The 27,358-nt window shown below is 40.0% G+C and overlaps 2 protein-coding genes and 2 non-coding genes across 6 annotated transcripts; 3 read left to right on the forward strand and 1 right to left on the reverse strand.

Moving 5' to 3' along the window:
* Window positions 1–4: 4 nt before the first annotated feature.
* On the reverse strand, window positions 5–17,196 carry st8sia5 (ST8 alpha-N-acetyl-neuraminide alpha-2,8-sialyltransferase 5). Of its 3 annotated transcripts, XM_084935546.1 has the most exons (9): window positions 16,428–17,196; window positions 11,688–11,795; window positions 11,252–11,347; window positions 7,971–8,063; window positions 5,670–5,756; window positions 4,205–4,349; window positions 3,953–4,065; window positions 2,163–2,255; window positions 5–2,068 (listed from the first exon to the last, which is right to left on the reverse strand). In XM_084935546.1, the coding sequence occupies exons 1-9, from the start codon at window positions 16,571–16,573 to the stop codon at window positions 1,606–1,608; spliced, it is 1,344 nt and encodes a 447-aa protein (XP_084791672.1). In that variant the 5' UTR covers window positions 16,574–17,196; the 3' UTR covers window positions 5–1,605. The 3 variants fall into 3 exon arrangements, with proteins under 3 accessions (XP_084791672.1, XP_084791673.1, XP_084791674.1); XM_084935547.1 differs by lacking the exon at window positions 11,252–11,347 and having other exon boundaries at window positions 16,428–17,194; XM_084935548.1 differs by lacking the exons at window positions 11,252–11,347; window positions 11,688–11,795 and having other exon boundaries at window positions 16,428–17,195.
* A 4,172-nt stretch (window positions 17,197–21,368) lies between these two features.
* rpl37 (ribosomal protein L37) lies at window positions 21,369–25,874 on the forward strand. The gene is made up of 4 exons (XM_084935549.1): window positions 21,369–21,479; window positions 22,213–22,348; window positions 22,645–22,729; window positions 25,764–25,874. Exons 1-4 carry the CDS (start codon window positions 21,477–21,479, stop codon window positions 25,831–25,833), a joined length of 294 nt encoding a protein of 97 aa, XP_084791675.1. The 5' UTR covers window positions 21,369–21,476; the 3' UTR covers window positions 25,834–25,874.
* Window positions 22,060–22,140, forward strand: LOC146383946 (small nucleolar RNA SNORD72). Its single transcript, XR_014800950.1, has one exon. It is a non-coding gene; the product is annotated as a small nucleolar RNA SNORD72 (small nucleolar RNA).
* LOC146383947 (small nucleolar RNA SNORD72) lies at window positions 24,054–24,133 on the forward strand. The gene has a single exon (XR_014800949.1). It is a non-coding gene; the product is annotated as a small nucleolar RNA SNORD72 (small nucleolar RNA).
* Window positions 25,875–27,358: the final 1,484 nt, after the last annotated feature.

The raw sequence follows: 27,358 nt of genomic DNA on the forward strand, positions 1-27,358 counted from the left end.
CAAGTGAAAATTCAGACAAGTTTATTTACAAGCACAGTAGCAGTATAAAGAATGATCCAGAGTCATTTAAGAAGCACTGTGTTATATATTACCTCCATTCTTTACACAGACCAGATCCCCTCTATTTCCACTCTTGCTCATTAACTGTGACTGTAGAGCAACTTAGCTCGAAACTTTTTGGTGCTGCATAAACACACAAAGAGTCTGTATAAAGACATGAAGGAAACAGCATATTTTTTTTAATCTTATTTGTAATGCATTCAAAGAAATAATGGACAAGTGCACAGCTGGGCATGAACAGAGGAGTGACTGAAAAGTAAAGTTACAGTCTCACAAGTGAAATCATTTGTTGCATACAACAAAACAAATAGCAAAACCTTTTATGACTTTCCAGTGTACCACAGTAGCATAATACATTTTTGGGGGTCATAAGTGAAAATGATACCACATCATCTCAGCCACTTTAACATATCCATCAATCTTTCTCCAAGCAAGAGTCTTGTGTATATCTCCAAAAGCACTGTGAGCTTCAGTTGAGGCTTAAGTGTAAACATAGGCTATATCAGTGATCGCTGAAGCAGGCACACACAAAGCCAAGTATAGAGTAAAGTCATGCAGAGCACTACGTGGTTATGAGTGGAGTTTACAGGGAGGGACTCCAGTAGAATACAAGCCATGAACTGCACATGAATTGCTTTACCTTAGCGTGTTAGGGTTGTGCTTGGATGAAAAGAGGCAAACTAAAAACTTTGTCTGCACATCATACAGAGGGATTCCATACCTCATAAGGCAATAAGGCTTAAGACATGAAAGACAGCGATAGGCTGGGTTGCTTTAAAAACTGGAAAGCCAAAAGTTCTGTGGAGTTGGTGTATTGCAAAATATTTTTCTAGCTTTCACCCTAATCTATGACACCCCACTCCTCCCCCAAAAAACGAAAAGAAAATCTTGCCTCTTTTCCACCAGAAATGATGAGAAATATTTGGAAATGGGAGAAAGAAGGCCGTGGAAAACAGGCCGTTTCAAGAGTGTTTTTAAAATATTCACCGAGGGAATATGGTGAATAGGAAATAGATTACAAAAGTAGACAACTGAATTTTACAGTTTGATTTTCTTTTCATATTTTTTAAAATATTAGCTGAATATTAAGGTTCAGACTTTGTTTTCTTTGTTGTTTTTTTTACACAAACATTAAAAGCTGCCACACCCACAGAGTGTCTGAGAAAAAGAGAGAAGAAGACAGGCTTAAATATCTGTGTGACCAAGTAGAAAAACAACACCTCTGTACAGCCGAGCCACTAGAAAACTCCACAGAAACAACATCACTATGAAGACCACTTTGTTCACATTAAAAACAAGCATCCAATGGTCTGACAGTCGGAGATAACCATGGTGATTTTACTGAAGTGAAAAACTTGAAAGATGCTGGCAGAAGAGAAATCTTCAACATGTAGATGAGAGTGTCCCAAGGCCAACTCTGTTTGAACTGGGGTCAAAATAGTTGCCTAAACTGAGATTGCCGTGATGAAAACTGGCCTAAAGACAAATTAAAAGGTAAAATCTTGAGCCGTTGCATTAAAGAAAATTACTAATTAGAGTGAGGGATCATGCGCATGGCCCCGTGTGTACGTTGATGATCCCACGTGTATGCATGTGAATGAAGTTGAAAATTTCATGAGGCATTGCGTGAAAGCCCGGCCGTGGTTTGACGTTGTCATAGTAGTGGTGTGTGATGAAGATGCCAGAGGGGTTCATAGGAAACGCCCAGAAACCGTAGAGGTGGACCTCCTCGCACATCTCTAATGCGGCGGTGACTAGCATCAGGCCGCTGCTGAGCCGTTTGGCGCGGACGCCCTGCACCGCCCAGAAGCGCTGCACGTTAAGCAGATACTGCGGGTGGAAGAAGAACACACCTCTCTGGGAGTCAAAATCATCCAGCATATACTTAACTCTGAATGACACGTCGGTGTTGCGGGTGTTGTAGAACGCGGGTAGCACCACTGAGGAGTTTTCGTAATTCTGAAGGACGTCATAAAACGGCCTCCGCCATTTCTCCAGCTTCTGAAATCTGCAGAGAAAGTGATTCATGTGATAAAAGGAAAAGATCAGTGGCAGAAGCTGAGCTAAAGAGGTGTTCTTTCTCAGACCCATATTTACAGTACCTCTCAGTTATAATGCTCGGGTTTATTGTCACCAGATCTGTTTTAGTCCCAACATCTGCTGAATATTTGTCATTAATGGGCGGTATGTTGCATCTGCAAAAAAAGGAAAATAACGTTTCACTAGAGTTTAATAATCATTTAGATTTGACTTGATATGTTTAAAAAGAGGCATGCTGAGGAGACAACCTGAAGAGCTGCACAAGTAATCATATAATAGTTTTAATAAGAAGTTGTTGGGGTATTTTTCTTTTTACAATAAATTACATAAATTGGCTAACCAACCAAAAATCCAGAAGAAAACACATTACACAAAAGGCATAAACTGATTTGCAGGTCATTAAGTGAAATCGGTATTGATCCACCCAGCCAGAATTGTGACTCCCACTATTCCCACTATCCTGATCTCAGTTTGTTATGTGCATAAAGCACATCTGTACACACAATCAGTTTCTATTATTCAAACCTGTCTGCCACCATGGGCAAGAACAACGACTCGTCAGAGGACGTCAGAGACAAGATTGTAGACATGTACAACATCAGCCATCAGCAAGAAGCTTAGTGAGAAGGTGACAACTGCTGGTGCAACTATTAAGAAAAGATAAAAATATAAAATCATAAAGTGATGAGAACCTACTTCCCTCAGTCAGAAGACTGAAAATGGGTCATGGGTCTTTCTGCGTGACAATGACCCAAAACAAACCACTAGGGAAAAGGAGCGGGGAAAGAAGAAGCACATTAAGGCCATGGAGTGGCCCAGCCAGTCTCCAGAACTTAGTCCGAGAAAATATATGGAGGGAGCTGAAGCTGCGAGTTGCCAAACAGCAGTCAAGAAATCTAAAGGATTTAGAGAGTTTCTATAAAGACGAGTGGACTAAAATCCCTCCTGAGATGTGTGAAAACTGACCAGCTACAAGAAACATGTCGAGATACTTATCTCACTCAATGACATGAAACTCAATTTCTAACTTTTATGTAATGTTTTTTTTTCTTTATCTGTATCAAAATGAAACGACCATAAAAATTAGAAAGTGTTCATTTGTTTGTAAGTGAGCAAACTCACATATTCAGCAGGGGATCAATAATTATTTCCACCACTGTAACTGGAATAAACAGGAATTTTAACATTTGAATTTCTCTTGGTGAAGCGAGGTCTATGGGACTACACTGATCAGCAGCAACAGTAAACCACTTCATATTCATTTTGCTAAAACAACTCTGATCCTTCAGGACATTAACAGTACCTCCAGGGATGTCCTTTGGTATCTGGATCTGCAACATTGGCAGCTTGTCATGCTGAATCCCCAGACACTCAATCAAATTGGGATTTAAGGTGTTTGAAGGCTCTGTCAATACCTTGGGCTTTTGGGAAGCCAGTCTTCAACAATACTTGGTTGGAAGTTAAATGTCAAAGTTACGAAGTTCCATTTTTGTGAATGGTAGAACCAAGGATTTACTAGCAGAAACTTGGATTCTACAACGATCCAAGTAATACACTTCAGTGGTTTTGATGTTGTGGCCGTCCAGTGTATAGATTTCAGAATTTAGTGCTGGTTTATTATTTGATGACTTCTTGTCATGTAATTTTTCCCAAGTTAAAGTTTTAATATTTAATATTCATTCATTATTATTTTTTATTATTCATTCTCAATTAACCACCAATTGTTCAATGACAATTTGTATGTATTCCTCGAAATTAATATAAAGATCAAGAATATTAAATCAGAACAGAATTCCAGGTAACACTGTACAACTCTCGCATATCAAATACTAAAAGACTGCATCGTGAATACCTAAATACAAAATCTGCTGAGTCAATTTCCTTTCCACATTTGCTGTTCTTGATGATACCACCATTTCCAATGACAGCACATTTCTTGAACTGCGACTTGGAATACGGCATATCCTGAAAGACATGAGGTGGTAATGTCAAATGAACACAACACAAGAACTTTTGAAATAAAACACATCAGATCAGCAGGTTTGGAAATGCCCACAGATACAGTAGAAAATAGCAAACACTCATAAAAAGGTGGTGAACTCACATCTGGTAACATCTTGAAGATCTCAGTAGTAATGGGAAGGATACCACTGGTGTCCACCTCGTACCTCAGCTTGGTCCCTGCAGGAGTGTTCCTCTTGGTTGTGAACAGAAAGTTAGGAGCATTACAGCAGCGCGACAGAGACATCCTTCAGGACGACACCAAAGAAAAGTAAAACTTAGCTTTAGAAGATGCACGGTAAGATCAAAACCAAAATTATTTCAACCTTTACATCCTAATTGTTTTGGGTTGTTTATCAAAAGATGGTAATTACAAATTAACAATGTCTTTTTAAATAAAATGTTACTTCAGCTCTTGATATCTTCTTAAAACATACCTTTGATTAATGAGTTTGCACATTTTTTAAAGAGCCCAGAACCCAAAGATGATAGTTTTATAGATCACTGGTCACATTGTTAGATACACTTGCTTGTTAATGCAAATGTCATCCAGCAATTCAATGCCTTTTGGCATGTAGAGCTGGTCAAGACAACCTACTAGGTGGTGAATTACTTTGAATGGTTGTTGCCATACAGGCTGGTATTTTTGAGTATTTCAGGAGCTAAGGATTTCCCACACAACTATCTCAAGGATAAAATATCTAGTGAGTGGCAGTTCTCTGGGCAAAAATGTCTTGCTGTTGCCAGAGGTCAAAGAAAAATGACCAAGTTGTTTTGAGGTGACAGGAAGACATCAGAAACCCAAATAACCATTGATTATATACAAAGTATACAGAAAAGCATCTCTGAATACACAACATATCAAAGCTTGAAGCAGATGGGCTACAGAAACTGATGCTAAAGTTCACATGGGCTCTCCAAGGACTTGATGGAGATCGAGATCATGGATGTGCAGCTAAAAAATCTATAGCAACTGTGTGATGCTATCATGTCAATTGGGACCAACATTTCTGTTTCCAGCACCTTGTTGAAGCTGTGACACCAAGAGTTAAATTATTTCTGAAGACAAAAAGGAGTCCAGCCCAGTATTAGCAGGGTGTAACCAAAAATGTTCCCATTGAGTGTATATGGTAAGATCCTGAACATGTTTGCTTTTTTCTTTTCCATGTAAGCATATATAGTATTTTATCCAGGATACTAATCCTTCATCTTATTCTACTTGGCTATTTATGATTCCCCAACAGTCAGTTCATCGAAATATTGTTCTATAAAATTTGGGGTTGGTATTCTCCATATTCTGTACTATTTGTACATATTTGGCTTGTAAAGTGTACTCTATTTTAACTACATTTTATCAGCAGAAGTAATCATTAATTTTCTGTAGAGGACTTCCAAACCAATAAACGTCAAGGTGATAATAGATAATAATGTTAAGTATGTTTCTTTTAAACTATTCAAAAGGTAACCAGTGCACTTCACAAAAAACACAGTCTTTAGAAAAAAGACCTTTTCGATAAATGCAGACATTTACATACATAATTCTTCTGCTCAGAATGAGTAACACTTACTTAAAGTTGCTGGCCTCCTCCTTGTTCTGCTCCCACCTACACACCTGCAGGTTTCGCCATCTTTCAAAGAGATCTGACGTTTTCACCCTGGTAGAGAGACGGACAGGATCGAGAGACTTGTGGAATGAGGAAAGACGACATTATTCCGACTGACATGGATTTTCCAATTAACCATTATTTCTGCAGAGGCAACAAATTGAAGAAACACCTTAAACGTTTCAAAAAGATTAACCAGAGGCCAAAAAAATTACTGCAACTTTACTGATCACCTGGATCTCGACTCATTAACAGAAAGCACATCTGTAAATAGATGTCCTTGAACTGACATGTCCTTGGAGATGATTGGGGCGGCGTGATTTGCTCTGGGAGTCAGGCTTGTGCGTTCATTTTGCTGCCTGCCAGAGTGACGACAGCTGTTCCCTGACGCAGCCAGAGTCGTTCTAGGGCTTTCATTGAGCACTCAGTATGATTTTGATAATTAAGCTGCCAGCCTGAGGGCCACATGCAAAAGGTCACTGGACATTGTTCATATTCACACAAGAGGAAAGATGCTGCTCAGATTGCCTTTGGAGCAAGTGGCTCATTGAATGAATCTGGCCAGTGATCTACTGTATGTTGTAAGCATGTTATTTATAGTGTCCTGTAGTGATAAGAAAATAAGGAGAGCAACAACTTGGCAACAAAATGGATGTTATTGATTAATGAAACTGCCCAAATGGTCAAGAATTGCCTGAAGTAACAACATAAAATAATCTGCGCTAGCAAATGTGTCAAATGTATTGACACTGTGTGTACTTACTGAAACATGTACTTATTTTTGTTTGTCTTTTTGGTCACACTATGGCACGACTCCAGACCTGAAAGTGTTGTTTACTTAGCTGGTTGACCTTTAATAACTCAATAACTATTACTGTGAACTTTTATGATACTGGATGGTTGACAAAATTCATTGGGTTGCCTTGAAATCTTTCATCACGCCAAAAATTTTGGCACACAGTGTCAAAAACTGCTGTCCAACAGCAAGAAAACAAATAATATTGGTCTTCTATTGGTGGGCCTCTTCACCATGTTTCATGGTGCTAGTGCTAGTTTAGCCAAAATAAGCAAGTATTGCTTTCTACACTACGCACTAAAACACCCTGTATATAGGGAGACTTTGCAAATTAAGCCTGCTAATGTTAGCTGATAACATACTACCTTCTCATCTTAAAATAGCCACTTCTAGCGTTAAAAAACCAACACGTCAGAAGTCAAAATGCTAACACAGGGGCTTCCAAAACAGAGCTTCAAAGATAGCTAGTTAACGTAACAGAGCTCTCATCCATCTTTAATGGAATCATGTTCAAGTATCTTCAAATACTATCCTTTTCAGATTTATTTTGTGCCTTGTGCAGTATTAAGTTGTAGCATTGAGAATGTTAGCATGCTAGAATAGATTTAGCCCATTTTTGCCAACAAAGCCTCGCCTTACAAAGAAATAATCAGAATGTTGTTGACACATTTGGCTTGCATTCATCACACTTCACATGATATTGTACTGTGTGACATACAGATGAAAAGTTCTGCAGTCATTAGTTGGCTATAATGACTGTAAACTAATGAGAATTAAAATCTGCTGAGATGTGTCAAGGTTGTCAAGGAGGACAACTTCACTAAAACCTGACCAATACTTTAGAAAGACGAGCAATTCTTGAAAATGCCTGTAAAACTACCAATACTACCTTCACCATGAGCACAATTTGGGAGCCACAATATGACCATTTGTTAAAGTATCATCAATATCTTGCCAATACTCTTGGTGGAGCAGTCAGGGATGATAGACATCTCATCATCAAGTTTGAAAAATATTTACGCCTAAAATGCTGACTTTAAGTAATCTGATTACATATAAATTTTACATGTAATTTGGCTAAACTGGTACAGTGTAATTTAATTATTAATTACTTGAATAAATAAACTTTTCATTTTATATATTTCTGTTGAATTTAGTTAAAATTATTGCTTCTTTGAGTTCAGTTAAGCTACAAAAGAGTTTAGAACTCATGCTTTGACTTGGATTCATATTGTTGTCATCCAGAAGCAGAGACACATTGTTTTGAAAATGCTAGTTACTCTTACGCTGGTGGTGATGCTTAATTTTTAACTGCTACTCGATTTATCTTCACTGACACTGTACCAGTAAACCCTACTCCTGACTGTAAAGGCTGTGATCACACATGGATACTTTCATACATGATAAACACGCAGGATTACCTTGGAGATTTTTTTGCCTTGTTAGATGTAACATAATCGGACACTCACATTGTCAGCACTTTGACGTCTATAATCTCCTGTCTGAGCTCCCTGCATGCAGTAGAGTTGTAGTCAAAGGAGCCATCATAGTTTTCCAGATACCTGGAGGGATAAAAAGAGTCATCCTCTGCTTACATCTATTCAACATAAAAGAATTTAACAATAAACAGAAGAGATAAAATACACTATGCTTAAATAATATATATATATGTAAAACAGTGTGTTTAAAGGTCACAATAAGAAAAAATATTTCATTTTTAATATAAAATGTCTATGGTTTGACTTTATGAAATACTAGAATATCAGTAGAGCATTGTGGAATGACAAATGACAGAAATGATGTCACTGATTTTAGGCGTCACAAACAAGATAGTAACATGTCTACTGGACACTTGCACCAGATTCTGTTACATCTTAGTCTAAACCAATGTCATACACTAAGTGAAGAAACGTAGCACCTCTCATATTTTTATATAGTTCACTGGCTATGATGAGAACTTGCATGGTGTACCACTGGTACTCTGGGGCTAAAATGTGTGCATACACTGTATGTTCATATGTTGAATTAGGAGAGAAACAGACAAGGAAATAGGGCTGATTCCAGTGCTTGGCTTGCTAAAATGGTGGATTAGACGGTTTAGCGGTGTAGCATCTGGTGGTTATGAGCGTGGCCGTGTCGGTGCTTTTGTGTGAGGAGTAAGTAAGTATATCAGCTGTGCTGGCTGGAGTAACGTGACAGTTTGACTGATTTATTACAATTTTGTCACACTGTAAACATGAACACATACAACAGTAGTCATGCAAACAAGTAACCATAACAAAGAGGTAATAACAAACAAAGAGTTTGGGAGGAATTTTATCTTTTTTAATAAGGACTAAAGAATTGGAAGAGCTTCTTTTAGACACATGTGAAACAATCATTACACTGGAATGGCAACATTAACCAAAAAGTATACAAAAATAATGTCTTTAATGTGTGGTGTGCTTTTGGTTGATTTCACAAAATGGTCGTGTGGTGAATGCTGGAAAAAGGGCCATGCTGGCTGGGAAATTTAAAGTCGGCTGTCGTATTTCTGTGTACTGATGCCTCATTTCTTCCAGCCTTTTGTTTAAACGTGATCAGAAAGCGGTCAGGATAAAATGTGTGTGTGGCGGGGGGCGTGGTTAGTATGGAGGAATAGGAGCCTGCTAGTATTATGTTTTGTTGGGTAGTTGATTTTTAAATATCCCTAATTACTATAATGCTTTGTTGAAATAGCTTGGATGTACATCTGTGAAGCAACGAGACTCCGTTATGGAGATGTTTGGTTTCATCCTAGGGTTAGAAGCACAGACAGTATCAAAGATACACGTAGCCACCATCACAGGAGTTATTAAGTTGAATGTTTTCATGTGGTCATCCTGGTGCTTTAAAAACCAGGTGTGGTGAGCAGGCTCTGACTGTTCAAAGAGTAAGGGACTTCACCCCCTGCTGACCATTCAAAAGACTGCAAGCCATGGTGGCTTCACCTTCAGACCCAGAAGCTACATCCATCTTTCACACTGCACATGTTTAGAAGCCAGGGATGTAAATTGAACTGAACATGTTACATGATTTAGGTTCTGAGGGAAAAAAAATAAGGAAACACATGTGTTTTCCCTCATGCTTATCCTATTACCACAGCACCATTTGCTATATTTCTGCTGCGATGCCTGCTAACATTAACCCTAGCTAACTGTAAATACATGTGCGACTGAAATCTGTCTGGGTTTTCCACGTGCGCTTCTTTGACACTACATGTAACATGCATGGACTCAATAAAAATTCAGCACTATATAAAGTTATTCTGCCATTAGCACTGTAGGCCACAGTCTTGCTTTAGTGGTTATTTAGATGGGTTTTTTTCACATTTGCGTTTTTTTTTCTCTATACTGACATGTTCTTACACCATCAATATGATGCATTTGTAAACTGTCTTACCCTCATGAGATTGCTATCTTTATCCTGATCCAAAATCTACCTGTTAAGGTTCGGCAGTGAGCCACAGAACTGATCCATCTCTTTCTGGCTTCATTCACCTAAATGTTTTTTGTTGGCTTGTTTAACCCAAAGGACATATTGATCTGTTGTATATCTTGAGGTAGAGACTTTACTTTTCTTTACATCTTATTGTTAAACTGAAAGAAATCATATACTGGAGAACTACATCAGAATTTTAGAGGGCTCTTGCAATGCTAACAGTGTTTTTGATAATGCTTGGTTAGGGACATGATGTGAATTGGGGGAACCTGTAGTGTGTCTTTGTTAGAATGAATGTTGGTATCTGTCGCACATTAAGTGGAGCATTCTGTTTTGAAAGATGAATAAAACTGCTGCATATTACTTGTGGCTGTGAGGTAAATGAGGTGAGTTAACAAAGTAAGAAAAAAAAGATTATAAAAGGATGCAACAAGCAATACAATGGAGAGATGCATTAAAGGAACAAGATGCTGGGATAAGATTGTACAAATAAGGAACGATGAAACTGGTTGTCTACATCCACCTGATGATGCAGTGTATTTCTGAGGTTATACAGAGAGGAGCGGTGGTCTCATAGAATATATTTGACACGCTGAATAGAGGCTGTTCATTCTTGTTTTAGCTAAGATGATAAAACCTTTGCAAGTGTTCTCTGTTCAGGTCTGAAATCAAGACAACAATTTACTCCATGAGGTGAATTTCGTCGCTTATGGCTTCTTAGATTGACTGCGCAATTGCTGGTTGAAAAAACCAATCCAAGGTGAGCATTTTAGCACAATTTCGTGGGGTGTGGGAGGCGGGGAGGGGAAAAAATCGGGCACGTTCCTGTCTTCTTGTAACAAAGAGAGTACAGTGGGGAAAAGGGGTTAAATCCAGGTCGCAGAGAGAGACAATGCAGATGTGAGAAGGGGAGATAGGAGGAGCGGAGAAGTGTCCACACTATGCATATGGTATACATACAGAGCTGTGCAGAACAGTATGAGACATAGGTTGACAAGGCATTTTGAAATGGGTGCTGGATGCGACACAGAGATACAAGGAGAAGCCAGTACATCAACAGGAGACCGTGGTTCAACCAGCTTCTGAAAGGGGGTGGGGAAAGGGGGTGGGATTTAGGGATTTGGGAGGGGTCGAGGTGGACGGGATCAGACAACATGCAAGAGCAAATCTGAAGTGCAACCACCACTGAAAAAAATATGAGAGTTTATCCCTTTTAAACTAATGAAAAAAAAAGAGAGAGATATTCTTGGGTTTCTGTGAAAATGCTAAAAATGCCTTCAAACTGGCCTACCTTTGAGGGCGTTTTTTTTTCTTCTTAATATCAGCTAGGCAGGGTGTGACTATTACGGAGATCTGTGAATCTGGCTGAAAATTCTGACGGAAACATCTGTCAACATGCAGACAGGTTAAGTTAGAGTTAAACGTGTGATGTAGCCCTGTGACATCAGCAACCCCCTGCTAGCTTCCTAAACCTGCAGATGTCAATAACAAGTAGAGAAGAAAAGTGCAAATGTGCCTCGGCTTGAGCCCTTTCTACAGCATCTGAGGGGAGTCATGGGGTATCAGCGGCCCAGTCCACGCATGCAGGGCTGGGTCGTCACTAGAGAGGGTGGATTTGAAATTTGTGATCTCTCGTTCACTCTGCCTTTCAGTCTCTCTCGCTCTCTCTCTCACACACACTCTCTTTTGTCAGAGGTGTTGTGCAGTCAGTGGCGCTGGAAAGGTACCTTTTCCTTCCATTTCTGGCAGGCTTCAGAGATCCGTCATCGGAGAAATTAACGGGACCGGTCCAATTTCCTGTCTCGTCCCCTTTGAGTCGGCTAAACTGTTGCGCACTAGTAAGAAAATGAGTCAGTTTATTTGGGATTTATTTTCCTCATTGTGCAAATGTCAAACACATACTCCCAATCGCATATGTTCAGTCACAAAACCCAGAAAAAGTTGTACCTTTACACACTCACACATGCACATACAGAGGAAGAGGGGACCAGCTTTTTGGCTAAAGAAAGACAGTATATGACACCAAGCAGGGTTACAGTGACACCGTGATCTGAATGATACATTTATGCTGGGCTGATGCCACTAATCTGAGTGTGATTCAAACATTCACACTGTGCAATATTTGCTTGCGTGAGCGTTAGACTTGTAAATCAATATATTGAAGTGAGTGATTTAAGAGACGAGCGATAATCAGTGCCAACTGGCCAGCAGATTTGCCAATTTAGTATTAAGCTGCCAATCTAGACCATCTTTTCATCCAGATATTACTGAGAAACAAAGGGAAGATTGGTTTAAGCCACCAGATCTAATAGTATTCAGTGAGTGAGAAGAACCTAACCCAGGTGAGGTATCTCAATTTAGAGCTAAAGACTAATACATCAATACTGTACTTAACAAAAAGATGCAATGGCTTGCAGAAGCTTAACCTGACCTTTGGTCTCGCTATGTTAACTTCAGCTGGATGCCATCACAGTACATTTATCAGAGGAGGTCATTTGGTGCATGTGCTTTATAGGATGTTATAACTGGGCCCGGAAGAAAAAAGCTCATTCTACAGGAGCGAGAGCCAGGATTTCTTTGAGGGAGAAAATGGAGGAATGCAGCTATTTTTAGCTGTCAATCAAATCTGAAAATGGCAGTATTGTTTTGTTGTTCTCAATAAATCCATCCTCCTCCTTTGCTGCACATGCTGTGGAACAGCAGATGTTACTTAGACAGGAGGAAAATGTGTTGAAAGCTATTTTCAGCTCAGTGTTTGTGCATTAGATGGGTTTCTGGCACCAGGATTAAATGGTAAATGTGATCTTTATGAAGGGAAATGTCAGCACGTTAAAGTATATTCCTTAGTTTTGTGGGGAAAAATGTCCAGTGATTTGAAAACTTTTGTGCTTTTCACGTGTTGTTTTTTTACTTAAAATTTGATCTTTGAGATTTTCTCAACATATTAATATATCTCCACTTGTGACAACGCTAATCAAATTCCATACATCCAAATATCCGGAGGAGTACAACTTCTCCTGTTATGCTGACTATTATGCAAGTACTCATGCGTGACTCATTTCTAGGAGTGCTTTGTGGGTGTCGTGCTAATTTCAGCAGGAGGAGATTGAACCCAAAGAGCATTTCTGGATGCATTATGTGATGGAGCATTTATCATCAGGGGCTCGCATCAATACCAATCGGCAGGCGCGCTTAGCTGCTCTGAGTGCCACTTCAACATCTCCATGGCAGCGGCTGCAGAACCAAACGCTAAAATTCGAGAGGCTTCTGTCCCTCTTCTTGTGCCTCAGACAGGACAAAAGCTAATCAACACTATTCAAAGCGGCACCGTTTGGTTCATTAGGTTATCTAACCTACACCTTAAACCCATAGACCTCTCTTCCACAGTGTGTTTTTTGTCCTGTCTTCCTCCCATCACCACCAGTCCTCCCTAAACCAGGTTCTGCCTGAGGTTTCTTCCTGTTAAGAGGGAGTTTTTTCTTCCCACTGTCACCAAGGGCTCGCTCAAAGTCGTCTGTTTGATTGTTGAGGTTTTCTCTGTATTGTTGTAGGGTCTCTGTCTTACAGTATAAAGCATCATGGGGCTACTGCTGTTGTGATATAAATAGAATTGAATTAGTCATAGCCAAAACAACAAGCCTACTGCAGGCTTGAGTTTAATCTGACATACTTCAGTGTTGTAGCAAAAATTCAAACTCCAAAAGTGATTACTTGAGTGCTTTGACAGGCTGGTAAGACTAGAAAAGCTCCATACAAATGTAGCTACATTAGATTACTTCTGACTCACAGATCAGCTTAGGATGAGGATCAGCCCTTAGGAGCCCATCTATAAGTCCACATGAGACGCTAATGCAAGCATTTGTAGACAAGCAACAATCACTAAGTTGCCCTGTAGCACTAATGTGCTCTGACTCCATCAGCACATCGATCTGGACGCTTTTTCACTGCTGTGTGTTTCTCTAAGACTACCTCGTCTGTTGTTCAGACCAAAACTGAAAACTGGGCTGTAGCTGAGCCTCTCCTCTGCTTGTGCTCTTACTTTTTCTCTTCATATTCCCACATGTTCAAAGTGCAGTGACTTGATACCATGTGCTAACATCAATGCTCAGTTACAGCTGTGTCAACAGCACAAACCCCCCCCCACCCCCCCCCAACAAAAAAACCACACGCACAAAGAGAAAAGGCTCAAAATCAGGGAGATACAGCTCACTTACATAATGCAACCAGAAGATTTAATAAACAGCCATGTGTGCATGACTCCACAGGGCAGCCAGTAATTTTGTGAAATGATTAATTGAAGCAGTAATAGACTCACTGATAATGACTATCATAATTAGTTGCATTTACACCGCCACTCATCATCTGTGCCTTTCTTAATCCCTTCCTCCCTGCAGCCCGGGGTGCTATTCTCTCTATCCAAGAGTATTTTTAGATCGCCCTCCTCAAGTCAAGCGGAGTTGAAAGTTAATGTCTTCGTTCTCAGAAGTGTGTCAGCGGTGTCCCTCCACGATCTCGGGCTGCCACTTTATAATCCTACGCTCTCCACTTCACCCCTTTGGATGGCACCAGGATGGCAGACAGGGAGCGGATTTATGTGTCTCTCTAAGGTGCCTCCTTTCAAACTGAACGGTCAGATTCACAGACAGATTTATCAAGTGCATCAATGTGCACGTCGTACTGTTTGACTTTAATGGGTATCCTCATGCATTGAACCGAGAGCCCCTATAACACTGGCGTATACACAGAGTGAGTTGATGTAAGAGTGATGATACATCTAAACTGTTACTCCATAAGCCATCATTCAGTTTGCCAGCACCCAAATGTCTCCTCTGCAACCATCCTAGCCAGCCTACATGCCTCACGTAATTACCAATCTGTTTTTATGTTTTGTTTTTTTCTGTGAAGCACTGAAGCAAAGAAGTGCACAGCAAGCATCCTGCCAATGTGTTCTCCGGCCAAGGTTTGGAGGAGGGAAGAGGCTGGGTGTGGCCGAATCCATGTGGATGACTTTTGATTGTTTATGCATGGGTAGGTATCATAAGATGACGCCTTCTCTCTCTCTCTCTCTCTCTGTTTCACACACACACACACGCATGCATGAAAACACATTCCTTTTATCACACCCCTTGGGTCTCTCACAGTCCCCTTCCTCTTTCCCTCGCTCCCACTGAGGTGTGTGCAGACAGACTGTAGCAAAATGGCTGCCGCTGAGCCAACTGGTTTCTGTTGTGTGGCTTGTTCCCCTTCTCTCCTAGGCCGAGCTCTAGGAGGAAAGCAAAAAAAGGCGCAGGGGCGAAACAAAGTGTGTGTGCTTCGCGTCTGAATTCATGCATCTCACTGAAGAAGTCAGGATGCCATGAATTCATGCCGAGTATTATCAGACCAGCCCGGCAGGGTGGCGAGGGAGGGATTAGTTGTGTGCGTGTGTGTGTTTTTTGGGAGGGAGGGAGGGGGACTTTCAGATTGCAGCACATATATGTTTGCTTTGAAGTAAGCATATATGTCCTGTCGGTAAAGTATCTGGAGGTGGTGGTGAGAGGGGGGTAAAGTTTTGTGTTTCTTTTTGAAGCACCTGAAGCTCAAACATCCCAGCTTCTCAACATCTGCTCGTCTCACGGGGATTTTAAGCACAGAGTATAAAAGAAAGTGACCTGAAAGTTGGGAGTTGAATAAATCTTACAGTGGGTTTACAGTGGACTACAAACCAGGGTCCAACTAAAGAACGCCCCTGTCAAGGGGTTAAATACTGATGCAGAGGCATGAAACGTGGCTCTGCAGTGGCAGCATGTGCACTAGGGTGCAGCCTGGTAAAATGAATTATTTAACAGGGACCAAAAAGAAATACACATCATCTTCAACATGCTGCTTTCTGTCATCATCATCACCATCATCATCATCACCATCATCAGCTCCAGTAGCGTTCATATGTGTTATGAAAATCTGATGCCTCTGTCAGATGTAGGCTACGACCAGTCAAGAAGGCTGAAACGGAAAATCAAAGAAAGGTCTTTGAAGAAAAAACGAAAAAGAAGGGGAAAACATTACCATGCACAGCTGAAGCACTGTGTATGGTATGAATGTGATGCTTCGTTTTCTGAAAATATCAAAAAACAAAAATAAAAGGAACAAAAAGGAAAAGAAATCCAATGGAAACTGTTTCTATGCCACTGGGGAGAAAGAAAAACATGGATGGTTAATTGCTATTGTTCTTTGCAGCCACTAAAGCTTGTCCCGACATGTAGACCATCCAGACTACTCTCATTTCTACTGAGCATGTTCTTACCTCATCACTCACATTTTTACCTTTTCCATTAAAAGCCACTGATATGATCAACAACGACTACAAAGGCATGCTTCTTACCGCTCACTGTCATCCTTACACTCTTGGAAACTGACTGCGCTCTAATTTGCTTTCTAATCGTGGCTGAAGAGAAGAAAGGAGTGGGGTAAAAAATATCAGCACTTACCTCTTGATGTAGTTTTTCCCGTAGAGAATCTGCTGCAAAAGTGTGACGAGCCCAAACGCGCAAATAAATATGAAACAAAGAGATCTGCTGCCGAGCAAGTCTTTACCCGACGATGGGTCGGAGTATCCCATTTTTCGGCGCAGCATCCAGGGCTGACGGTGACACCCGCTTCGGTGTCTCTCTTCGCTGCATTCAGAACCAGGATGGCAGGTGTCTCGTACCCGCTGGAGTGGACATTGTCCATCACATTGTTTTCCCTTTTAGTCTGTTTTACTGCTCTCTGACCACAGCATCACCGGGGGAAGGTGATGTGTACCGGGATCTGCGCTTGAGATCTCAAATCGTTACTGACCTTGTTTTAAAATACGCGATTCTTATGTTTTGTTTTTGTTTTTAATGTCTGAGTAGAAAAGCACGAACGGCCCCGGAGGATATTCTCGGTGCCTATCGGTTATCGCCCTATACCCGCTTCGAGGAGGCGCAGTCTCTCCGTCGTGTGCAAGCGGTGCAGATTTGTGTAAAATGCGCGCTGGGTGCAGAATAAATCCAGAAATCTCAAGTCAGACAAAGCAAAGGCATCGATTCTTATAAGCGCGATTCTCGCTCTTTTTCTTTAAATTGGGGAGCTGAGATAATAACAGCGAAACACATCCCTCGTGCGTCTTGTCAAATCTGAGCAAAGGTGCGTGACTGAAATCTAAAAAGGAAGGAGGATGCGCCTTTTCCCAGCCAGGCGGACGGGGGCGCGCCGTAATTCATTTAGATGCTCCATACTCAGCCAAAACGCAAGGTCACGGTCTGTCGTTCAAGGATGCGTCTGCGCAGACACGACATCTACAGCCGCCCACTTCACATGACCTCGCAAAGCTGATAACAAAACAAAACAAAAAAAAAAAAACAAGTTTACCATATTCCACCTCTAAACTGCGAGCCTGGGCAAACTTAAAGAAATGACCAGATTATCTTCCATTACAAAAACGACACTAGCAGTAGGCGGATGGAGTAAGAACTACAGAAGTAGTAGTAGAAGTACTATGAGTAAAGACTGTCCTGCAGAGCCAGACCATCGATGCCAAGCTGATCTGTAACTGGACGGTATCTGCAGGACTCCTTCTTCTGACTTCTCCTATTTTTGACTGACCCGTTTTAATACAAGGTACATACAATACATACAACTAAAAAATAAAAGATTTTTAAAAAATGTGTCTTGTCATCCTATGGCATGTGTTGCCTCACAGCAAGAAGGTTGTGGGTGTATGGACTTGGAAGATCTTCTGGGGCCTGTGCAGATTCACTCCAAGGCATTCCAGCTTGCCTTGTTTCTACCTGTTAATACCCCACCTTTAGCCTTTTGCCTTATAGGGCAGCTACGATAATCCCAGCATCCCTGAAATGGGTACAAGGTTAAGAAAATGGATAGATGGATGGAGGATTGATTGATTGATTAAATTGTCCTCTGTCTGGCAAATAATCAGCAAGTGCACCTCACACAAAGACTATGTCAGTATTATATTTTGTTCTGAAGCTAACTAACATGTAGTCTTTTATTCAATAGGTAGACAGAGTACGGATGGAACAGAGGGCCAGTTTACCATATTTGAAACACCTCAAATATGTAAAACATGTCCACATGTGTATTAGCATTCTCTTTGGTCATAGGAAATTTGTAGTAGGCGAGCCAAAAGTTATTGTCCCATCAGACTGAATAGTTCCTTGTGCTTGTATCACTGTTAAACCGAATTGAGATCTTTGTCATTTTCATGCTGGGCTCTAAAGCCTGATATATGGCACGACATGGTGTTATTCAAGGTTATCAGACAATTGAGACAATTGTGTACAGCGTGGTGGTGAGATACAGTTGAGACAGTGTCTGGCACAATGTCTAGCTGAATGCGTGAGTAAATTAATGAGTGATTATCTTTGTTTTTTGGATAGTTTATTAGGCTGTTGTTATGTGGTTGTACCCTGCAGTGTTATTACTGCTGTTTGCAATCACTCTTCAAGTGAATAACTTTTAAATATTACTAGAAATTAAATGAAATGCAATTAAATACTTCTAGACAACTGCAGTTGCTATTCGGTGTTTTAGAAATTATAAACTTTTTACTGCTGCTCATTAAATTAAATTGTTAACAGAAATTAAATATTTTTTTGAATTCATTTTTTAAGACTTTTGCATTTGCATTGAAGTTGTTAGGCAGCTATACAGAATTATGAATGGATGTTTCAATAGCACCACACTACTGTTTCAGCTGCACTTGACATGGGTACAATTGAGGACAGTTGGAGTAAAAGTGGGAGACAAATGGGGAAAAAACATAAACTACTTATAAATAGTATTGTTTATTATTTTTATAGTACACATAAGGGAAGCATCATATAAAACCTAACTTATTTTAATTCTTGGCATTTGTAAGGTCTACCGACACATTTGCGCATGATCGTGGTCACAGTGCGAGTGAGGACTTTAAGGTTGTACTTGTACTATTCTTCATAATGTTCATTATAACAGCATATTTGGGAAAGTACTGCAACGTATGGACTAAGGAAAGCAGCCAAGAGGCAGTACAGAGAGAAGCTGGATGGCTTCTATTCTACTGCTAACTCCAGGTGGATGTGGCAAGGCCTACAGCACATCACAGACTACAGCATCAGCTCCATAGACAGTCTTCCAGATAATCTCAACACCTTCTACACCCGCTTTGAGACCCCCAGGTATAGCACAGAGAGGAGGCACACATACAGGACAACCTGCCCTTCACCCCCTTCCCCCAACTGGCTTATCGGGTCAGGCACATAAAGAACTGAAAGAGGTCAACCCTCACAAGGCAGCAGGACCAAACAACATCCCTGGGCAGGCTCTCCTCAAGCATGTGCCAGTGAGCTAGCTGATGTTCTCAACTTCATCCTCAACATTACCCTCAGCCAGAGCACTGGCGCCCCTTGTTTAAAAAAAGCAACCAGTGTCCTGCTTCCCAAGACGAGCCCGCCAACCTGTCATGAGCACTCACTCTGACCATCATGAAGTGTTTTGAGAGAGTGGTGCTGGCCCACATTCAGAACAGCATTCCGGACACTCTATACTCCCTTTAGTATGCCTACTGATCCAACAGGTCCACCTCAGATCCTACACTTTTCTATCCCTCACTTATATAGACACATACCTATCAGAACTTCAGTCAGCATTACTACAAACATGGGCTGAGGGATGCGTTGAGGGATGCATCCTCAACCCTGTTCACCTACAAATGGGTCGCCTATCACAAAGATAGCATCATCCTAAAGTTCACGGATGATACTGCAGTAACAGGACGCATGACTGGCAGCGACAAAACCTATGGAACCACCATGTGGCAACACCAACGCTATGGACCACAAACGCCTGCAGAGAGAGGTTGGGACTGCTGAAAAGATGACTAGAACTCCACTGCCCTCTCTGCAGAGCAACTACCATCATAGAGTTCATAGGATAGCTGTCTCCATCCTCAGTGACTCTACCTACCCCCAACATGGACTGTTCAGACTTCTACCCTCAGGCTGGAGGTATAAAAACATGAAATCTAGAATCTCCAAACTAAATAACTCTTCCTTTGCTACTCCCATTTGGGCCCCATTATACCTGCTGCAACTTCATCTCACAGTCACTTGTATTCATACCAACCATTAAGGTGCAAGAAGCCGCTGCAGTATTCTCCTGAACAACAGGTGTAACCACTCAGACAATATCGCTACATAAGTGCTGATATAGGAAGAAAAGAAGTCAAAACTGGAAGCCATTGTCAAGCTTTTTGTTCCCCCACAAATTCTCAGGTTTCCAAACCGTTCCAATATCTCACTGTACATCTGCATGTCTCTGAGCTTCTGTACTGGAATATCATTAAAGTGGTGGTAAAAACCAGCACAATTCTACACTCCTGTCTTCAGCCCAGCTGTGGTGGTGGCAGTTACAAAAATCGAGAGGTGCACAACCAGCCAAAGTGGCACAGGATGTGATGTCAAATTCACCGCACGACACCCATGACAACCCCCTGTCATGGGTGTCACGGCAGGTATAATGGGGCCATTAGACATCATCTGACGTGAGCGTACAACCATGGTTTTACAACTGTCTGCTTTTTCTCAAGTTACACACAGGTGATTGCCACTCATTACTGTTTCTACTGCACATGCTACTGTAGCATGCTAAAATGTAAATTGTGTAAATGTGTGCATAGCCTTTTGCAGCTCAGTCTTTTTATTTTATTTATATATATTTAGCATATCTTATATTTCTATTGTATTTCTTTTATTGTACCTAGTGTAGTTCTTTATAATTGTTTCTATTGTTTTTAAATTATGATTTTTTTTTCTATTTTTTTCTGCGGAAAAAAAGAAAGGATTTCATTGCATAGGAAACATGTTTCTGTGTAACTTGAATCTAGAAGATAGGGTTTCAAAAATTTGTTCTAGTTTCTAACTAAATATTGAGTTTTAATAAATATTATGAAGTACTGTACAAGTATTTTTAGTTTTTAGGCTACAGACATTAAAAAAAAGCAAAAGGATAAAAACACAGTTCGTATTTCCTTCAGCTCTTGGTGTTTTTATATACAATATCAATGTAAGCCTTATAAAGATGACATGTGTCATACTACGATGTAATAATGAGTGCGTTTCTTCTGTTAACTCATCAAATTCTTATATTTTGAATATCACTCTTAATATTAAATGAATACTAATCTGAAACACGTCTTACTCGACATACAATTTATAGAAAACAAAATAAAACAAAATACTTTTTTACTATAAGTTTTTTCTTTCATACGGGAATGCGTCCGAAAGGTTGTGTTTTCATTAAATAAAAACATGCACGCCGGTGTCGCCACTCAGACCACCAGTCAGCCGGTAAGTAAATAAAATTATATTTTTGTTTGTTTTTTGTTTTACCTTTTGCACAAAATGCTGTACGGAGGGGTCACATTTCTTTGTTACACAGGAAAAAGCACGGATGTAATTTGATGCAGCTCCAGCTCCTCTTCCGGTCTCTTTTGCCACAGCCACCGGAGAAAAATGGTATGTAGCAGCGGTGGTAGACAGAAATCTCGTAACATCTGTTTAATGTGCCATGTATCTGACACGAACTGAAGCCACTTCTGTGTCGGATAAACACTGTAACCGGTTGGATGATGTATTTTTGAGATAAAGTTTGATTTTAGTAAAAAATACTGTTGTTCCTGTCACATCCATCCAGCACTTGTTTGCTGCCGTTAGCCTTTAGCACAGTTGCACTGAATGGGCTAAATAGTGCTAGAAGAGGACAAAATATCGTAAGCTTGACTTTATCATCGATTGTGGTTTTTTCCGGTAATCAGAAAAATAAATGCATGGAAAATACATTTACGGTTGTTCGTTGGCAAAATGGCAACCGGTGTTTTTCGCCGATGTTAGCATAGCTAGCATCTTTTTCATGTGGTCCATTTCTTTTGGTAACGTGTACAAAATTAGTGTCGTCAGCCACTGCAGATTTTATCTGAGGAAAGCACACCGGCTTTCAGTGGCCGTAAAGTAACTATCATTTGAGCATTTGTGGCAAGCTGAGGCCACGAGTTGCTGCAACCACCGTGATTCAGTGTTTGCTACCACCTGAAGTTCAGTCTTGTCAGTGATGTTTTTAAAACACAAATGTCTGAACAAATGACTGCCTGTGATTCCTCCTTTTTCACTGAGACAAGACTGGCCCAGGCCTGGTCTACAATCAGATCTCCTTGAGTTGTCCCTGATCTCACATGTTTGTCTTGCTTCTCAGACCAAGGGGACATCATCTTTCGGTAAGCGCCGGAACAAGACGCACACCCTGTGCCGTCGTTGTGGGTCCAAAGCCTACCACCTGCAGAAGTCTACCTGCGGCAAGTGTGGCTACCCTCAGAAGCGCAAGAGAAAGTGTAAGTAACCTTAACGCATGTAATAGAATACGCTGTTTTTAAATGTGATATTGGCAAACTTTATGCTTGCTTCTAGTGTTAGTGTATTTTTGTTTTTTTTTTTGAAATGGCAAAAACCAGCAGGTTGCTGTCTTCCAGCATATTTTAGTGTAACACCCCGCTGGGTTGCACCCATGCCCCGTCAAAAAGGCTGGAACTTAACTCCTTATTATGAGCAGCAGTGTCAGTATGCTGTTTAGCTCTTCATTGATGTGAAGTGCCATGCTGCCTTGATTTATGGTGCTGTTCATTTTCAGACAACTGGAGCGCTAAGGCCAAGAGGAGGAACACCACTGGCACAGGCCGTCTGAGACACATGAAGGTCGTCTACCGCAGATTCAGGTAAGATGTAAAAAGGAGCAGATCACAAAGTGTTTCAAGGTGCTCTGTGTGTTAATTTATCATGCTTCTCTCTGTCAAAATCTAACGGAGGTGCACACCTCGTTTCCTTTTTCCCCTTAACATGTTTTTGAAAATCGTCACACCGACAGGATTTTATTTTTGTAAAGCTTTGTTTGCTGAAACCGCATTTAGGTGTGGATGAAAGGCCAAAACATATAGAAAATGGTTTACAATGATACCTGTGTACATGTGAATGTAGCCTTTGTTTTGTGTGGCGGTTTTTTATTTCCTTAAAGAATAATAGGTTACAACTGAGGTTACAGGGGTTTTTTTCATGCACTAAATAAATTAAATTGCCTTTTCGTCTTATATTAAATTATTGTTAATTACTCGTACCTGAGGGATACAGGTTAAAATATCAGTTTAGCTTGAAAATGTCATTTAAAAAAAAAAACTTCCCATGGTGCTGAATGGGTAAACATAAGTTCCACTTCAAGCAAATAAGTCCTGCATGTAGTCTGTGCTTTACTTCAGTTCTTCACTTTCTGAGTCTTAAATTGGTTTTTAGCCTTAGCATCAGTATTACAAAGTTGTCTTGATGCCAGGACTCTTAAACATGTAATGAATTTAAACACCTCAATGAAAATGTTTGCAGGAAATCACAATTTGTTAAACACAAGTAAACCTGGAGTAAATTCACTTGATTTACTAGCTTGATCTATAAACCTTGGATATGTTGACAAGTAGTGTTGATGTGTTTCCAACAGGAAATATAAGCAGGATTTCTGTATCTTCTATCAGCTCGATAAAACCAAATAATTTTCCCACTTTGACAAAAAAAAATTGACATAAAAAGATTAATAGTTTATATAAAGATGTCTTGTAAGACCATAATATTTGCCTTTTGACTTTAAGGGATGGTAAAATTTGTGTGCACAAGCAAATATTTGTATCAACAATTCAAGCAAGTGTTTACAAAATCTAAGAAAACTCTCAATACTGAACTTGTTTGGCAGTTGTAGTTAGCATACCACTCTTTTTTTTCCCTTTTTTTTATTGGTAGACTTTAAACAGAGTGTTAGGCTTGCAGTGTGCAGCTGGGGTTTTTTTCTTCCCTCTCCCACTTGCTCGTCTTGCAGCAGAAAACTGAGCATAAAGAAGTTGCCAAACATTTAGTATTCACACTTCCTATTAAACAGTTTGAACATAGAGTAACAGGGTTGTGGCCTGCCAGAAATCAGGGTTGCCTTGTCATATTTAGCCCAGATAGTTTTACTGTCTCACAGACTGGGTGTATGAAAATGAGGTTTGTCTTCCTCAATGCTGCTCACCAATGATGGTGGAAAAAAAAATGTCTGAACAAATGAACTTAATATGACATCACTCTTTTCTCTGAGGTGAGTGGCATTTCAAGACAAGTCACATAGAAGGAAATTTTGTCGGTCTTACTACTTCTTGAGAGTAAGTGGGTGGTTAAAACTCGTACGTTTTGATATTTATGTTATCATTTACAAAACATTCAAGCTGCACAGTGAGCAGTTATCCTATTTCAGCTTATGTAAACCAAGTCGATCTATATAGGGGTTTTACTTATTGAATTATTTTTTAATCTGATGTTAACATATCAGCTGATATTTTTTCCAGACACATGAAGCACAGGAAAATTTTCCTAAGATTTGTTATGTGTAGTAAGTAGCTTTTTGTTGTTTGTGGCACGTTGCCAAAAAGGAAGTTTTAGGGTGCCCCCTGGTGGACAAAGCGCGTGTAAGGTTAAAGGTTGTTTCTCCCATCTCTTCTTTAAGTGGGGGGGGGCATAATTTACCAGCTGTTGATAATATCAATACAGAGATTGGAAAATGGCCAATAGCGGCTCTTGTTATAACCCTTTTGATAAGATTTATATCAGGCATTAATTATATAACCATTTAATGTAAGAATATGAAAGCGGTACTTAATGGCTCCAATTATACATTTTCATTTTTGTATTAGTTTATGTAATGATGCCAATAACTTACTTTTACTCCAATCTGGCAACACAACCTTGGCAGCAGCTGTTGAGTTTCCACTGTCTCAGGCAGAATGCCTGTTTAGCTGCAATTCAGTTTAATCACCTTCACTGGCTCATTAACGCTGGCAGTTACTGCACAGTTTCACAGTTCTAGCTGTTAGAAAATATTCAGTGTAAATAAATAAGGGATGGCTGTGTGTGTGTGTGTGTGTGTGTTGGTGGCATAATGGGTCAAAGCTGCGTGCAAGCCTCACAACAGTTCAAACGTGGCCAAAATTTACAAAACACAGTAGATCTGAGGGCAAACTATCTTTAATCTCCTCTCTGCTGCTTCTGATAACATGAATAATTTACCTGAGCCCAGTCCAGGTAGCAGGCATCGAGTCTGTGTTAAATTGGGACAAATCAGGGAACCCAGTAAATATTTTTAGTAGTTGCGTGGGTGTTTTCTACTGTCGTGATGATCTTAAGCTTTTACATGTGGTACAGCGGTGACCCTCCAGAAGTGAAGCATCTAAAATGTCTGACTCATTTGGACCTGACATTTGGTGGTCTCCTCCCTCCTGAGCGGCTCTGTCTTTCAGTGTTTGAGGTAGAGAGAAGTATTATCTGCTGCGTGCTGCCTGTAGGGGAAGACCACGTCAGTACCAACATTGTGTGTAGTTTGTGTATGAAAATGGTTTACTTCCGTTGACTCAGGGATGTGTTTTCCAGAATGACGTTTTTGGTGAAATAAACAATTGCATTCTTAACGTCACAAACTTCCTCCAGTCTCAGTTGTGCCAAGGTGCCCTGCACTTTCTATTCATTCTTCATATAAAACAAGTTAAAATCATTATTTATATTAAGATTTAATCATCAGCATTCAAGCAGGTTAGTTGGGAATAATATTTGGATCGATGTAGTGGTTTTAGCATTTTTGTAGAATAACAAACAACGTGACTTGGACTTCTTTAGCATGATTACCTCTTAGTAAGACTAGTCTAATATGTCAACAGCATCATCAGTTTTGTTTTTGTTTTTCAGGAATGGTTTCCGGGAAGGCACCACCCCCAAGCCCAGACGCGCTGCAGTGGCCGCCTCAAGCTCATCCTAAAAGACACATTTTTGGTTAAATAAATGTGATGATAAACAGGAGTTGCAGGCTCGTTTGTGGTCCTTGTTGTCTATCCATCCATCAGTGGCCATAAACAGTGTTGTTGTAAACAGATTTATATGCACACACACTGACTTTGTTTCTTCTTGATTACATTGTATACATCTCCAGTGTAAAGGGGGGAAAAAATCAGGGGTTTGTGAAAAGTGGAAACAAACTTGAAATAAAAGGTTTTCAGACACATGAGCTGGTGTCTTAATGTTAGAGGTTTAGAGGAGACCAGCCTTATAAGAGCTAATGTCTGGTTTATGGAAATACTGGGTTAAAATATAACAGTCTCATGAAAGAACACCTATGACGCTGTGAAATGGTTTTAAATAAGGACAGGGGTTGTAGACGTACAGACATTCCTTCATGAAGTAGAAGTACATATATTTTTTTTTTTATTTTTTTTTTTTATTTTTTTTTTTTTTACAACATTGTGGTTGGAAGCACTGATTAAATTCAGTGAAAGTAAAAAAAATATATAATTCATATTAACAGAATTACACAACTCCATGGAGTGCAAACTTTATTAGAATTTATGTTGAGATAATTGTATGCAGCTTGAATGTGTTTAACACGAGCAGAGAAAAACTAGCTCTAGTTGCTATCGTCTATGCCGGGTGCCCTTCCCTCTACATCCGAACAGGAAAATAAGTATAGTTGGGTTCACGTGAGAGGTGTAGGAACCCTAGAATTGGCTGTGGTGGTGAAAGTGGGGATAGAAACTGTCGGATTTCTGTTGTGAGCACAAGTAGATTTTGTGTTGATGTTGCTCTAAAGCGAACTGCCCTGTGGCTTTAGCATAGCCTGCAGTAAACTACGTAGTATTTCATGCAGCCTTTGAATAATCTGAAGTTGATAAAGCTCAGTTTGTTTTGTGGGAAGTTTCAAAATTTTAGAAACTGATAACTATTGTGTAGATCCAATATATGTTAAAAAGAAATGACATGACACATTGTATGTAAGCTTTAAATTTTCAAGCTATCTAGGGACGTAATTTCCAGGGGGGTTATGACACCCCCCCCAATAATCAGACCCAACCAATATACCCCCCCCCCCCAATAAAATTATGAATTATCTTGCATAAATAGGCTGTTGATGTTCTTTACTCGTTTCAGTTATTCAGCAAAATAGTTGCATGTTTAATCATGTGGGAATTTACCCAGATTTATTTATTTAGACAGAGATCTTGATCCCACCCCCACCAATGTTAGGCACAAAGTTACGCCAATGAGTCTATCAAACATCACTGAGCAGTCCTTACCTTTTAACAATAATCTCTCTTCTTCATCTCTTGTCTCTTAAATCTTACAAAGAACGATATCTGGCTAAATCAGTTTAGTAGGAAGCAAAATCACTCGAGCCATAAGACACTACAAAACACTTTGGCATCTTATTCCAGGTAAAATATTTTTAATTTTTCCACAGTAGATCTGAGGGAAATGAAGCATATTGTTCTAACAGTTTGTAAGGTTAAATT

Source organism: Perissodus microlepis, chromosome 7 (genome assembly GCF_051167445.1).
Source record: "Perissodus microlepis isolate ML-2025 ecotype Zambia chromosome 7, ASM5116744v1, whole genome shotgun sequence".
Classification (NCBI taxonomy): domain Eukaryota; kingdom Metazoa; phylum Chordata; class Actinopteri; order Cichliformes; family Cichlidae; genus Perissodus; species Perissodus microlepis.